Source organism: Cyprinus carpio, chromosome A14 (assembly GCF_018340385.1).
Source record: "Cyprinus carpio isolate SPL01 chromosome A14, ASM1834038v1, whole genome shotgun sequence".
Classification (NCBI taxonomy): domain Eukaryota; kingdom Metazoa; phylum Chordata; class Actinopteri; order Cypriniformes; family Cyprinidae; genus Cyprinus; species Cyprinus carpio.
This window is the reverse complement of record NC_056585.1, coordinates 8,693,396-8,709,450: the sequence shown is the minus strand read 5'-3', so window position 1 is coordinate 8,709,450 and position 16,055 is coordinate 8,693,396. Positions and strand designations below refer to the sequence as shown.

At 36.7% G+C, this 16,055-nt stretch overlaps 1 protein-coding gene across 1 annotated transcript; it reads left to right on the top strand.

Moving 5' to 3' along the window:
- The first annotated feature begins 312 nt into the window (after nucleotides 1-312).
- Nucleotides 313-15,363, top strand: rnf20 (ring finger protein 20, E3 ubiquitin protein ligase). The gene is given in 23 exon segments (XM_042770523.1): nucleotides 313-453; nucleotides 1,289-1,436; nucleotides 1,713-1,781; nucleotides 2,316-2,414; nucleotides 2,522-2,669; nucleotides 3,504-3,689; nucleotides 3,767-3,882; nucleotides 3,960-4,106; nucleotides 6,582-6,656; nucleotides 7,257-7,376; nucleotides 8,298-8,445; nucleotides 8,448-8,476; nucleotides 9,726-9,861; nucleotides 9,948-10,069; nucleotides 10,148-10,304; nucleotides 11,650-11,926; nucleotides 12,033-12,150; nucleotides 12,283-12,432; nucleotides 12,515-12,748; nucleotides 13,952-14,055; nucleotides 14,057-14,078; nucleotides 14,469-14,573; nucleotides 14,656-15,363. Coding segments are annotated over 22 exon segments (2,880 nt in total). The 5' UTR covers nucleotides 313-453; nucleotides 1,289-1,295; the 3' UTR covers nucleotides 14,833-15,363.
- Nucleotides 15,364-16,055: the final 692 nt, after the last annotated feature.

The window sequence follows — 16,055 nt, the reverse complement described above, 5'->3', positions numbered from 1 at the left end:
GTGGAAACCCTGATATATATTATATTTAGATTCTATATATTTAGTTTATTCGATGTTTAGAAAAGTGATGAATAAAAAATACAGCCTTTTTTTTTTTTTTACAAAAATAGCCTAATTAATTTGCTTGAATATTTCATAATGTTTATGCTGAACTCATTAAAGCCATGTCTTCTTTTTAAGACCATTTTGATCCATTTTCTATGCCCCAAAATTAATGCAATAACAAGAGCATACAGAGTTGAGTTGTGTTGTATTGTGAGGAGTTGTTAAGCGCTAGACCTGCAATCAGTCGTACCGCCGAGCGGCGGCGCTGCAGTCCTCGTGTCTCCAGCAGCAGCAGCAGCAGCAGAAGAAGAAGAGAAGCAGCGCTGCTGTGTTTCCGGAGGAGGCTCGGATGAAGCGCAACAGTTACATCCACAAAACCATTTCACAATCAATAGAAATCTAAATTAGGTAAGACATTAACTCAACTGCGAAACCTAATTTTTGAGAGCGTTATTAATAATGCAGAGTGAGTTTTCAGCGCTGAGAGGCTCGCCGCAGTATACCTAACGTTACTGATATATTTTCTTATATTCGCGTGTCTGTATAATGTTTTAATGACGTGTGTGTGTGTGTGTGTGTGTGTGTGTGTGTGTGTGTGTGTGTGTGTGTGTGTGTGTGTGTGTGTGTGTGTGTGTGTGTGTGTGTGTGTGTGTGTGTGTGTGTGTGTCCACTAATTATTAATTAAGAGTGAGTTTTCAGCGCTGTTATTTAATGTGTATTCTGTAAAATTGTTTTTGTTGAGTTAGTTTTATGTTATTTTATTATACTGACACCATGTGATGCGATTACTAGTACTAATCAGGTTAGTTTTAGTGTAATGTTTAGTTCTATTTTAATACTGCTACTACTTCTAATGAAAATGTTGCTATATTATTATTATTATTAATAATAATACATAAAGAAAAAAAAATACCAACTGAAATCTGAAATGTGTAGATCCCTCCTTCAGGCATATTTAAATTGAAATATTAGTATTACTTAAGGTTTTAAAATGAGGTCCCAATAATAATAATAATAATGATAAACAAGCATTATATTTGTTATGCAACATGAATAATAAAATAAAACAACTGTAATTATTATTATTGTTTTACTTGTATTATTATATTAGCTAGTGTGTTGTAACTTAGTCGAGCTGTTTTGATGAGTATCTGAAGGACGTGAGCATTTCTCTGCTCTACATGGACGGTGTAAAGGCGTTTATTTGAACACAGTTCTGACTGTGATGGTGTCTGTCTCGCAGTGAGGGGATGTCAGCTCAGAAGCGGCCCACTGATCCTCCAGAGAAGAAGAAGAGCGCTGAGGATGGAGCGAGAGAGAGCTCCGGATCTGGAGGAAGCACCGCCACCGCTGTAGAAACCGTCATCAAACTGGGCGGAGGCTCCAACCAGGTGAGAGGCTTCTCAGATCTTAACGTGGGATTTGTTTCCCCAAGGTTAGGGTTAGGGTCAATTTTATTTTATATAATGTCTTACATCTTACATTAATGTTTGTGTATGTTGTTTGCACTGCAGATGTCCTGAGTCTGTCTGTGTTAATCGTTTTGTGTATTTATCAGTTATATATTGCTGTTATGGAAAAATGAATTCTAAATATCTTTAATTCTGAATTGTGAATCTGGTCCCTTATTATTTGGTTCCCACTGACATTGTATTTCCTTCTTTCAGGAAGAACAAGATATTAAAGCTCTGCAGATCAAAAACAGGAAGTTGGTAGAAGCCCTTGACCAAAGACAGGTAGATAAGACCTTTATATTCATATTTATGTATGATGTTACAAAATATTGCTATTTTTTAAATAGCCTAAATGCCTTTCTTTTGAAATTTCTATTCATCAAAGAATCCTTAAAAATGTTTTTTTTTTTTTTTTTTGCACGGCACAACTGTTTTATTTTAAACATCGTTAGTAATAATACATGTTTCAATACATGCAGCAAAACATATTAGAATGATTTCTGAAGGATCACGTGACACTGAAGCCTGGAGTAATAATGCTGAAAATTCAGCTTTGCCATCACAGGAATAAATTATGTTTTAAAATATATTCAAATTAGTTATTTTTATTTGTAACAATATTTCACAATATTACTGTAATCTTGATCAGATAAATGTAGTCTTTAAGTGTAGTCTTTTAAAAACGTTCATCAACCCCAAAGCTTTGAATGCGCTGTATAGTGTTTATTATGCAGTTATTGTAATACCTTGTGATTTTTCCACTGAAAAGCGGTGCAGGGAACAGTGATACAGACATAGACTGTTGTGTGGCTGTAGGTGATTGAGGATGAACTGAGGGAGAGAGTTGAGAGGTTGGAGACTCGTCAGGCGACAGATGATGCGAGTTTGTTGATTCTGAACAGATACTGGAATCAGGTGATTTTGGTTGTATTCACAGTCTGCATAAATTGAGGTTCTGTTTCTCTCAAATGCTACCATTTTCAATCCTGGATTTTGTTCCATCTTTTGTTTTTTGTTTTCAGTTTGATGAAAATGTGCGGTTAATTGTGCGTCGCTATGACCAATCAGGGAGTGAGCCTGTGGAAAGCCAACCTCCTGAAGGGCGGAGTTTAAAACCCGGAACACCGGAACCGGATGGAGACTCGAACCAGGAGAGAGCAAAAGACAGAGGTACAAAAAAAAACTGTTGTAGATGGAAATCAATGGATTGTACAAAACTGTCAGATGTTTCTTACTATTTAAAAAAAAAAGCCTCAGTCTCACAAAAGCTAATGTCACAGTCTTGGCTCAGGGCCTCAGACATAACCTCAGTCCACTGAAAAAATATTAAAGGTCATAATTGATCACAGATCAGCACGGTGTCTTCATATAACAAAAGTGTTGATTATCATTTTAATTCGAGGACGGAAAAACAGGAATCATGATACAGCTTAATGCGATTAAAGAACTTTACAAGGGTATATATTATTAATTAATGAATTAATTTATATTGTATTTTTGTATTGTGTACTACTATATTGTTTTTCTAATGTATAGTCTTTGCCATTAAATAGCATGTGAAGCTGATGTGGCAATAAACATACATTAAACTGTAAACACATTATTATAATATCAGCAAAATCCAATACAAGTCAACCTCAAATTTGCATGTATTGATAAATTACTAAATAAACCAGTTAAAATGCATATGCATATATTAAATCAAACATTGTGCAGTATCTTAAACTGTTTTGCAGTTGGATGCATATCCAAGCCTATTTAATGAAGTAAAAGAATCGTATGGGTTTGTTTGTATGGACATATGCTATTAATTTTGTTAGTGTAGGTCTTAAAAAAGTCAGGTCTTAAATTTGATTTCAGGAACTTCCAGTAGAGTCTGAAAATTCACTCTGTATCCCTTCATTAACATGGACAGCCTGTTGTTGTTTTTTTCAAGGCCAGATCTCGGTTTTTGTGTGGGTTTAGTCTTGCCTTTAACTCATTTTGTGGTGATGTTTCATTCAGGTCAACAGGGGGAGGCAGCGAGCTCTTTTCTGGCCATGTTGGCCAGCAGCAGCAGTGAGGAGATAGACGCAGAGCTGCAGGAGCGACTGGAGTGCAGCTGTAAACAGGCCAGACGTGTGGTCGAAATCTCCGAGAACCTGAAGAACACAGTAGACCAGCTAAAGAAAGATATGGAGTCTGGAACAGGTGAGACTGACTCTGCTCTTGTCTTAGCTTTCTGTTCATTCAGCGTTTAAGCTGCATTTTCTTGTGACTTCCTTCAGATGGCAGTCTCTGGGATGTCGCTGTCTGCCTCAACACTCTCCTGACCAATGAGAACGAACGCCTCCGGCAGCTGACCGACAGCCTCCAGCAGAAGCATAGTCACATGACCAGCGAGGTTGGTGGTTGATTTGTTGACATGTTTATCTGGTAAGTTTGTCATATTGAGTGCTTACAATGTCTGTGTATGTTCAGTCTCGTCCGCTGGGCCGGGCGGCTAATCGTGCTGATAACAGGATCAGCGAGCTGCAGGTTCTCATTGAGGAGCTGCAGTGGGGCATGGAGAAGATCCGACGGAGAGAGAACCGTCTTAATACACACCTTGCAGAGGTGCTGGAAAGGGTGAGTGGTTTTACCCTACAAAGTCATCATGAAATCAAAATAGATCCTATTTACCATCTTATAGGCTGTGTTAAATGGAAATTCTCCCTGTGTATTTTCTAAATGCATGTTATTGATCTTATAGTCGTCAATTCATCCATGCATATGTTGGATTTTTGTGTTTTAACTTGCATGGGATATAGTATGGGAACTTACTGTTAAGTTTTTTTAGTTTGTTTTCCGTAGTGTTTTTACAATATTTTACAGTTAAAATTACAAAAACATTTTTTTTTACAGTGTACTGTAGGGATGTTCATTTTGGTTATTTTTCCTAACTGACAACTGACGCTCGGTTAACCGATTATTAACCGTTAAACCACAAGATTATTTTAAATCAGAATTGAATTAAATTAGAAAGGATCAGTGTCTGTGACCCGATAAAAATACTAACATTTGTTTCCCGGGGATGAATTTTACATGTACAAAAAGCAGCAAACAACAGAACATGAGGATTCACATGCATCACATCACGCACCTGCAGCACTTCTGCGAGCAGAGAAAAACATAATAAAGCTAGGCTATATATATATATATATATATATATATATATATATATATATATATATATATATATATATATATATATATATATATATATATATATATATATATATATATATATATATATATATATATATATATATATACGAGACAAATAAATTGGCCTCTATGAGAAATATATTTTTACTTAAATAATAAATTAATAAAATAACATAAAAACACAGATTTGGTTCATTTTTGTTCTGTGTGTATGTATATTTATATTATATATATGGTTAATTTTTGTTTTTTATTTTGAATGTAAACAGATGGTGGAAAACGGTTTACAATTCCGATTATCTTAATGACTAAAAGGAATAGTTGCTTCCACTGTTAGAAGGAAAAAATTCAAGTAATTGTGCTGGTGCCGTATGCGCGCACACAGTTAACCTTATATACCTTGACAATGCAAAACAAAATACACTCTGCTCAGTTTAAATATGTGGTAAAATCTGTGCTGTTTAAGTGTTATCACCGTACTGCCGTACGGAGCCCCGCACATGGCATGCAGGAAAAATAGTAGGTAAAATCGTGTGACCAATTTACTATTTTGTTCCCTTGATTTATAAATTGTGTGCACAATTTACTAATCGTTCCTTCAATTTGCTAAATCGTGCACATGATTTATAAATCGACAGAACAAATTAGTAAATTGTGCGCACGACTTAGCAAATCAAAGGAACATAATGGTAATCGTGTGTACGATTTATTTATTTTTTCTTGCGTGTCTTGCACTTCCTACCGCCGTGATGTTATGCAAAACATTTTGTTTTACGTGGATATTGGAATGCGAGTGAAGTAGGCTTCATAATAAATAATAATTTGGCATTCAAATTTCGCGAATACGGAAACATTTGATTTTGTGTCGAATGAGAGGACCAACGTTGGTTTCAGTTTCGTTTTAGCCTAAATGAATTCGTTTTGGCTTGTTGTTTATATTGCTATAACTTCTGAAAGGCCTATTTTTTTTATTCTTGTTCTTTTCTAAAAACTGTTAATTGAAAGGATTTGTTGTGGAGTTAGGGGAACTAAAATAGCCTAGCTATGTTTACAGTTTATTATCATGTTTGTAAACATTGAGTCAGCATTAGGCCTATTTCTGAATGAAATAATAAAATGCAACTTATTATATGCGACTTTTTTTTTTCTCTAAAAAAAATTTTTTTTTTATACGTGTAGCATATTTTAAACATGCAGCAAACCTTTTTAAATATTTTGATAATTTACTGAAAATAAATAAATCACTTTTTAAACAGTTTAACTGATTGTATTAATCGATCAAAATTCTTAACAGTCGATTAACCGGTTAAAATGAACATCCCTAGTGTACTGTAAAATTTCATTTTATTTCAAGTCTTTCTTTTCGGCTGACATCGCCTGGGCCAAAAATAACCTTAACGAATAGCCAAAAAATTATTTTAATGAGTTAATTAATGAGTGATGTGATGTGTGGCCAAGTATGGTGTCCCATACACAGAATTTGTGCTCTGCATTTAAGCAGTGAGTAGTGAACACACACACACACACACCGTGAACACACACCCGGAGCTGTGGGCAGCCAGCCATTTAGGGTTCGGTGCTTTGCTCAAGGGACCTCAGTTGTGGGTATTTAGTCTTTGAATTAAGCTACTGTTATGGATAATACAGGCTTTATTTATTACCGATATTAATGTCAGTGACCACTAATGTAGTGAATGTTACTGCAATAATAGCAAATGACAGTGGTTTAAAAACAAAAAACACTGGGATATTTCAGGGTTCTCTTAAGAGGGAACTTGCATTCTGTTTTATGTTGTCTCTGATTGACATTTGTAATGGTAAAACCAAGATATAGTATTTCTATTGTTTTACAGTGTGGCAGAATTGATAGATATTGTGCTCTTCCATCATAACCAGGTGAACAGTAAAGGTTATAAGGTGTATGGTGAAGCAAGCAGTGCATGTGGAACCATCACGATCAACAAAAGAAAGGTAAACGAGCAGTCATTTGAACAATATTTACACTTGGTGTCAGTGAATCTCACTGTAAACGTGAAGTAAGCAGTTATTTGCACACTGTAGGATCCTTCTGTTGAGTATTAGGACTTGCAGGTGTATATATATATGTATACATATATTCTATATATATATATATATATAGTTTTTTTTTTTTTCCTGTATATATATATTTTCTCCAGCTCTAGCAAGTGTACTCTACCATTCAAAAGTTTGGTCTTTAAGTCTTTAAGATTTTTCATTGTATTTGAAAGAAGTCTCTTATGCTTACCGAAGCTGCATTTATTTGATCAAAAATAGAGGAAAAATGTCATCAAAAAGTCTCTTTTTCATCAATTTAGTGGAATGTAGTTCTTTGACAGAAATTAACAATAAATAAATATTTTTACCCCAAAGTTATGAATGGTAATGTTAGCATATTTTATTTGCTAGCCTGCTCAAATATATATTGTTGACATTGCTAGAGCCTAAATGATTAGAAAATGTTTTAATACAACATGTTTTGTTTGTCATATGAAGAACAAACCTGAACACTGTCTTAACACTGAATCACAATATGCTATCATCTCTTGTTAGTTTGAGGAGATGAACAGTGAGTTGGAGGAGAGCAAAGAGCTGGCAGATAATCGGCTCGGTGAGCTCCAGAAGCTCCAGCAGGACCTGCAGACGGTTTACCAGGAGAACAATAACATGAAGGTAAAGCCCTCGAGACCACATACATCCTTACCTTGTTAGATCCATCTTATGCTAACTGTGAGTATTGCCTCCTTTTCAGGCAATACCAGCTTAAATCTGATATTTAGAGGCAGTCAGCTGTGAAAATTACAAACCCCACACATTCATATCTTGTCCTTGAAAGAAAGCTCTTGAAGACACAGATACTCTGGAACAGAGTGAATAACTCCTTTAGTATCAGTGGGATTTACTACAGCTTCCCTAAATGAAAAAAAATATAAATTATTAATAACAAAGCATTATAAAAAAATAAATGTGAACTGGAATGGAAACTGTTGACGTGAAATGGATATCAATTTAATGCAGCATTGTAAACTATAAAATAAAAATGGTATGGTAGCAGTAATGATTATGAAATATATCACAGTTTTTCTAAGCATTCTTAGACTATAATATTAAAACCCACCAAATCACATAAACTACACTAAAGTTTGGGGTCAGTCAAATTTTAAAGAAATGAAGCTTTTATTCAGCAAGGATGCATTAAATGAATCAAAAGTAATAGTAAAGACGTTTGAAATGTTACAAAATATTTCTATTTCTATTCATCAGATAATCCTGAAAACATTGATGGTAATAATAGATGTTTCTTGAGCAGCAAGTCAGAACAGAATGATTTCTGAAGGATCATGTGACACTAAAGACTCGAATAATGATGCTGAAAATTCAGCTTTGCATCACTGAAATAAATTACATTTAAAAGTGTATTCAAATAGTAAATGTCATGATGTTTCACAATATTACTGTTTTTACTCAAATAAATGCAGCCATGAGATATTTTTCTGGTGAGAAAAATCATACTGACCCCAAACTTTTGAACCGTAGTGCACTTTATATGAATAATGCTATTAGAATGGTTGAGATTCATTAACTCTCTCTCAGGTGGAGCTGTTGTCCAGGGCTGAGGAGGTGGCCAGAGAGAGCGCTGAGTATCGCTGTCTGCAGTCTCAGTTCTCTGTGGTCTATAATGAATCACTGGTGCTGAAATTTCAGCTGGACGAGACCAAAGCTCGACTCAACACGACCAGGACACCCGCCTGCGCTGGCTGGACCACATGGAGGTACATGGAGCGATGATGTCAAACAGTGAATGAAATGATGTTTGATGATGCTGCAGGCTCAAATCTAAGTATATGTTGGTTGTCTGTATACTTCCCCTCAATAATGGGTCACAGTTTGTGGATGTTATTAGCCGGGTTTCCATCCGAAGATGCGAATTTAACTTATGTGCAAAATTGGAATATCGCATAAAACATTTGCGAACAAGCACCGTTTCCATCCAACGAGTCAAAGAGAACAAAATCTTCACTTCCTGATAAACTGGCACTATACATCACTAAGAAAAGTAGGAGAAGCTACTGAATATAATAATTTTATCTCACACATTTTATCTCCCCAACAGATTAATTTGAAATAAATTTATAATGCATGTTCAATATTCCCAATTCAGAAGACCGCACACACAGCCTATTATGTCTCTGAATAGACCGGAAGTTAACTTGGGGCCAGGTGCATGCACCCGATGAAACCGTCTATAGAACCCATCCCAAAACATAATTGAAAATTGAATGGATTTCAGGGTTATAATGGGAATTGTATTGGTTTTATTGTGAACTATAATGGTGTCTATTTGATGGATTGTATTGGTGGGATGTAATACGGCAGATGCCAACCAATAGAACAACAGGACAAAAAAAAACAAAAAAAAAGGAATTTTGTAATGGTTTAATGGAATCTGTAAGAATTTTTTTTACAACAGGGTAATGATACTCATACTCTGCTGCAAAATATTGACAATATTGAGCTGAAGCTTGACTTTGCAAATTTCAAATCGCAAATGAAATCGCAAGATCTGTAAAAAAAAAAAAACACAATTAGATATTTTCCTCATATCGCACAGCCCTACTGCTTAGTCAGGATTTACCGTCCCATAGTGCAAAGTCATATGACTTTTTTATGAGCTTGGAGGAATTTATTCGCAAAATGCATTTCCATCTCCCATTATTCACATTAACCCTTTTTCGCACTAGTCATAAACCACCTCAAGCGAGCGTAAAATCTTCAGTGTTTCCATCACTCGATTCTGATGCGATACTTCAAAATGCGCATAAAAGCAGGGTGATGGAAACCCAGCTATTGTCAAGTCACCTTTATTTATATAGCGCTTTATACAATACAGCCTGTGTTAAAGTAGCTTTACAGTGTCAAACAGGAAAATCGTGTGCTGATAATAGAAAACAGTCAGTTTATCAGTGAACGTCATCGTCCAGTCAAAAAAGTCAAATGATGTCTTGTGTGTGTTTATTTCAGAATGACGAGGTATCCTTGCAGCGTAAGGTCCGTACTGAAGTGATTCAGTTGGAAGACACGTTAGCACATGTGCGCAAGGAGTACGAGATGCTCAGGATCGAATTTGAGCAGACATTAGCTGCTAATGAACAAGCAGGTAACCCTCCTCTGCTCTCGGTGTTGGTCCCTTTTTGCTCAGATCAGCATTTGAATTGACTATATTACCCTCTGGTTCTTTTTCAGGCCCTATAAACCGTGAGATGAGACATTTGATCAGTACACTGCAGACTCATAACCAGCAGTTAAAGGGAGAAGTGGTTAAATATAAACTCAGACTGAGAGAGGCTCAGCAAGAGCTCAACCAGGTTATAGCACAGACTTATTGAACTAAATAACACAACAACAAAAAAAGTGATTGCTTACGTTTCTGTCCTCTCTTATAGCTGCGTGCTGCCAAAGGCAATGCTGCTGTCCAATCACAGTCCAGCACAGAGATGGATGTGAAGGAAGAGATCGCCTCCCTGCATCCATCTACCCCGACGGGTGACGTTACTATGAAGACAGAGCCAGATAGTGGCTCCGCTACACCCAGCACCACTGGTACAGCCTCAGTTTTTATCTTTACCTAGTGGTGTTTGCTAAGGTATTGCTATTGTGTGCGCTTAAGGTCAGGGATTTGAACAAACTGCAAGGTATTAAACTTTTGTGCGTTTTTCTTCCTGTGCCATCTGTGTTACGGATATTAGTAATTTGTGCAGCTTGGACAGGTGTGCTGTCTTACTTTTCTAAACGGTCAAAATCAATATCTTGATGTGGCTTAAAGGGATACTCCACCCCAAAATAAACATTTTGTCATTAATCACTTACCCCCATGTCGTTCCAAACCCATAAAAGCTTCGTTCGTCTTCAGATCACAATTTAAGATATTTTGGATGAAAACCGGGAGGCCTGTGACTGTCCCATAGACTGCCAAGTAAATAACAGTGTCAAGGTCCATAAAAGGTATGTCGTTGTGAGAATACTCCATCTGTATCTTCTGTCTCATCCGCGCCACAAGAATGTGCTGTTTCTACGTGTATTTAGCTTTGATTTGAAAGAAAACAGCGCATCCTTGTGGCGCGGAATGACACAGAAGAGCATATGCAGCAAATGGTGATATGGAGAGACGCAAAGGAGACTATTGACAAAGGAATTGTTGAATAAAGTCATTATTTTTGTTTTCTTTGTTGCAAAAAGTGTTACTGTCGCTTCATATAACCCAGATTGCACGTCTGATGGCAGATGGAGTATTCTGACGATGTTGTCTTTCATACCTTTTATGAACCTTGACACAAGGCTCAAGCCTCCTGGTTTTCATCCAAAATATCTTAAATTGTGTTCTGAAGACGAACAAAGCTTTTACAGGTTTGGAACGACATGGGGGTAAATGATTAATGACAAAATTTTCATTTTGGGGTGGAGTATCCCTTTAATGCAATGGTCAAATAGCAAAGGCTTTAATTTAATAAGTATTAGTGCTGTGGGTTTTCCAGTGTAGTGAGTATGTTTGTTTGGTTTAATGTGTTGGTCTAATAGATACAGTGCCACACTTCACTCTGAAACCGGCAGCTCATGTATTTATTTATTTACAAAATAAAAGGTTGATGCTTTTAATGTTTGAAAATGAAGAAATTAAGATTCTTGATTTTACAGTGTAAAAATAAATGTATTGCATTGTATTTCTTGTTAAAAGTATTTTAAACGTAATCTTAATAAAAATGATATTATTTTAGTCGTATTGACAACATAAAGTGTGGAAAGAGATTTTTCTTTTGTTAAACTCCTGTATTTTTTCGCAAAGTTTTTCCCCGTATTTTGCAGCCCTAAAGACATGTTCTATATCGGGTTGTTATAGTTGGACTGATCTTTTTCTTTTATTTTAAGAATTTACATATTTTCCCTTCAGGTGTAACAGTGAAGACTGAACCGGGTACAGACACAGAGACTGTAGTGAAAGAGGAGGAGAAAGAAAAAGAAAAGGACAAGGAGAAAGAGAAGGAACAGAGAGAAAAAGAGCGGGTGACTCGTGGGAGTTCTGGAGGCGTAGCAGTGAAGGAAGAGCGGGAGAAATCCAGCACCAGCAGCAGCCAATCAGAAGACATAGCAGCTGAACGCTGCGCTGTGATTGGAGGACCCAAACGCAAAGAGATGGAGCAGCTGAAAGTAGTGCGGGTGGACCTAAAGTAAGTCATTCTGCTTGATATGTTGATTATAATGATGAAAGTGACTGTGGGAAGTGCTTATAATGACTATAAGGAAGCTGATGTTAATGATGTGATTATGCTACAGGAAAGCCCAGGAGTCCCAGAGGGAGATGAAGCTGTTGTTGGATATGTACCGCTCGGCACCGAAAGAACAGAGAGATAAAGTACAACTGATGGCTGCGGAGAAGAAGGCAAAGTCAGAGGTACAAACCATATAGAGCTCAATTTGGAATGATGGATGTTTAGGAGTATGAGATTTATTGGGTAGATTATCAATTTGTTGATTGTTTATCGAAGTAGTTCAGCCATAAAGTGTGTGTTCTTATACTGTGCAGGCAGAGGAGCTCCGTCAGCGGGTGCGAGAGCTGGAGGAGAGGGAGCGGAGGGAAGGAAAGAAGATGGCAGATGAAGAGGCCCTGAGAAAGATCCGCTCGGTGGAGGAGCAGATCGATATACTCAATAAGAAACTCTCTCTTGCTAAGCAGGTAGAGCTCTGATTCATACAAAATATGAAACCGACACTGAGAACATGCTGATGGAAATCCTGAATCAGTCACACTCTCTCAGGAGGAAGACGCTCTGCTAAGTGAGATGGATGTCACTGGCCAGGCGTTTGAGGACATGCAGGAGCAGAACATTCGTCTGATGCAGCAGCTCAGAGAGAAAGATGATGCCAACTTCAAACTCATGAGCGAACGCATCAAATCCAACCAGATCCATAAACTCCTCAAGGAAGAGAAAGAGGAGCTAGCTGACCAGTTGCTCGCACTCAAAACACAGGTGGCTGGGCTTGGACTGTTTGGATGATGGTCTTTTATTTTTACGATCTTCAGATTGCACCATTGTTTTGGGAAGTTGAATAGCTGTGTATACTGCAGTACACAGCTATGCAGACAGTCACGCTTCCATCCTGTAACCAATGAAAAACATTTAATGTCACATTCCAGGGGTTCTGTTTTGAATATATAAAAAATGTTAATATAATCTATCACTAGGCGCTTTTCCATTACAGATTTGCACAAAAAATATTTAGCTGCTTCAGAAACGTGCGTGGTGCGGCTGGATTAAACACAAGCATTGACTAGAGTGGCCGCAGTCAGCTTCAGTGGCCGTATCAGAGCCACACTGCGCCGCAGACCTGTATAGTGTATAATGTCTCAGTATTAATGGTAGGGGAAGCCCCTTATACTGGAGAGCGGCCACGTTGAAGTGTTTCTTTGAGGTTTCAATACACTGAAGAATGATCATATGAGGTTTTACATACACCATGTGACCTGTAAATGTGAAAAAAAAAATCAATTGCAGTTTTGCGAATTATTCCTGTTTCGCAGTGCCTGAAAAAAACAACCTCATGACAGAAATTAATTTAAGAGGTGATATTTGGCTGCTTAAAATTGATTTTTTTTCTTTTTGAATGTGTACATCATCTTTTATGTGAAGTACTTACAATTAATCAATAAATTCACTTAGCTCAGTAAGACACTATAGGGATGTTACCAATCAAAAAGAGATCAAAATCCATCTTTGCGCTGCAGAAGTGGCACAGATGCTGCACCTGAAGTGACATTTATGTGTATTTACACAGACTGATTAATGCAGCACAGAGGTGGCATGCCTGCAGTTTCAGTTGCATAAAAATGCTATGAAATTACTAACTAAAATTAACATTTAAAATGTGTAACTATAAAATTTTTTATAAAAAATAAAAATATTTATTATTATTTGGTTTCTGTTCTCCATGTGCAACTGAACAGAACATAAGATGTGATTTTCGTCCTGTTTTTTAGGTTGATGTGCAGCTGAACGGTAGGTTATGTGGTTTTTGTATTGATATTGGGTGGTTGCGAGGGTGCAGTTGGTTCTGAGGAGAGGGAGCTGGGGCTTTATTGGTTGGAAAACGCAAGGTACAACAGATGTACTCACTTATGTGCAGTGTGTATACTTGCAGCATCATAAATACTATCTGGGGGAAAGTAGCAATTCCATTACTTCTGTGTGTTTTAGGTGCAGGAGTCGGTGCTGCTCTCGGAGGAGGTGCGCACTCAGCTGGAGGGGGTGCAGCAGAGGTTGAGTTCGGTCAGAGAGGAGGTGGTGGAGAACAGCAATGCCTTTCAATGCTCGACGTGTACAGGTGCGTACATGAAGAACTTCTCAAAATAACAAAAGTGGTCAAATTTTTGATTAGAATAAGTATTCAAAATGAGAGAGTTCACCCAAAAATGAAAGTTTTTTTTTTTTTTTTCTGGTTATAAATGGATAATAAAAGTCCTCTTAACCTTCAAAGTGGTTATTAAAAGCAAAAAATGCTACGAAATGCATCATATTTTGTAAGATAATCATTGGGTGTGATCAGCACCCCAAAATGAATAAGAAACTAATATTGGATTTCATTCAGCAAAGATGAAAGCGCTTTAACTTCATACTGTTGGTTATCTGTCGATATACAGTGATAGACTTTGTGAATATAAATGGCTATTTCGTATAACTTTTGTTTAACCTGATGTTTCTTTTACCTCATTAGGAGGACATATCCAAACTGCGCAGGAAGATAGAGAAGGCCAAGAAGCCTGCGGAGAACATCCGAAATGGAGATGAGATCCTGAATGAAGAAATAAACGATTACAAGGTCATTTATGTTGATCAGTTGTACGGGGGACCAGGAATAGTTTTGTGTACATGTCTTTAAAGGATTCTTTTTTCTGTTACAGGCCCGGTTGACGTGTCCATGCTGCAATTCACGTGTAAAGGACGCTGTTTTGACAAAGTGCTTCCATGTTTTCTGTTTTGAGTGCGTGAAGACGCGCTACGACACTCGTCAGAGAAAGTGCCCAAAGTGCAATGCCGCGTTTGGTGCCAACGATTTCCATCGCATCTACATCGGATGAGATTTATGATTCATGGTATCAGCATCTGTTTGGTCCAGTTTCTCAACGTTGTTTGGAGGGTGGAGCTTGTCCTGTAACGTTGGGCGAACATCAACAGTTTTGCATTCCACTTGTTTTTTTCTCTACAAAGAAATGCAGAGTTTTCAGCAGATGTTCCAGCATCGGTTTAGCAGAACTAACCTGGTCACATTCCACAAGTTGTCCTAGCCAACGTTTCTCACAACATTTCTGCTGCTTGCTTCCAGGAGTGTCCTGAATGCTCGCTGAAGTCTTTTAATACTGCCTCGACCAGATCTCCCATTCCACCTCAACTTTACATTTACAACCCAGAGCCAATGTGAACCCTCGCACATGAGACAGACCTGACACTGAAAACAAGCTGCCTAGTTGGCTAGGAAATAGTTCATTTGTGTTCAGTTTGCTTAGCAGTTGGTATTGTAATTTTTGTACTGTCTATTAATATATATATTTTTGACTGCCTTGTGCGACTGCTTCATTGAAGTCCATTAAAATATTGAATTGTATTGACAATTTATTTTATGCTTTTGTTGAAGTTGTCACTAATATTTGATTTAGCTGTGGCTTAAAAAACTTTTATAGTATATTCTTCTGGATTTACGTTAGATTAAGAATTTTGTTCAATGGCAATTCATAAATCAAACCATGGGGGGTTTAATCTTGCAACAAAGTTTCTTTAAATTGAGAATGGTATGATTATAATTGAGGAAAGTATATTAAGTTTATTACAAAGTTAAAAAAAGTTAAAAGAAAAAACAGTAGGCTAAATAATAGGCTAAATCCAAATGTATTTTTTTAAGTAATGGACTAGTAAAAAAGCAAATGTGATTTTCTGTTACATTGTAATTTAAAGTGTCCTTGTTACAGTGTAATTATACATTCAAGTACTGAGTAATATTAAAGAAAGGGTTTGGGTTGGGGTTAGTTGCATGTAATTACATAGTTTACTGTTATTACTGTAATGCATTGCCGAGTAATTACTATAATTTAATTTTCCCTTGAAAAAATAAGGGGTTACACTTAATTTAATTTAACATCGTGTTAAATTAGTATTTTTTTTTTTTACTTATTTGCTTCTGACGTAATTGCATTAAATACTGTATAAACTATAGAAAAATATATATATTTTAAAATTAGTTTATTTTAACATTTTAACATCGAAAGTTAGAATATGTTTTTGTGTGTGTGTGTGTAACCTTGTCCCT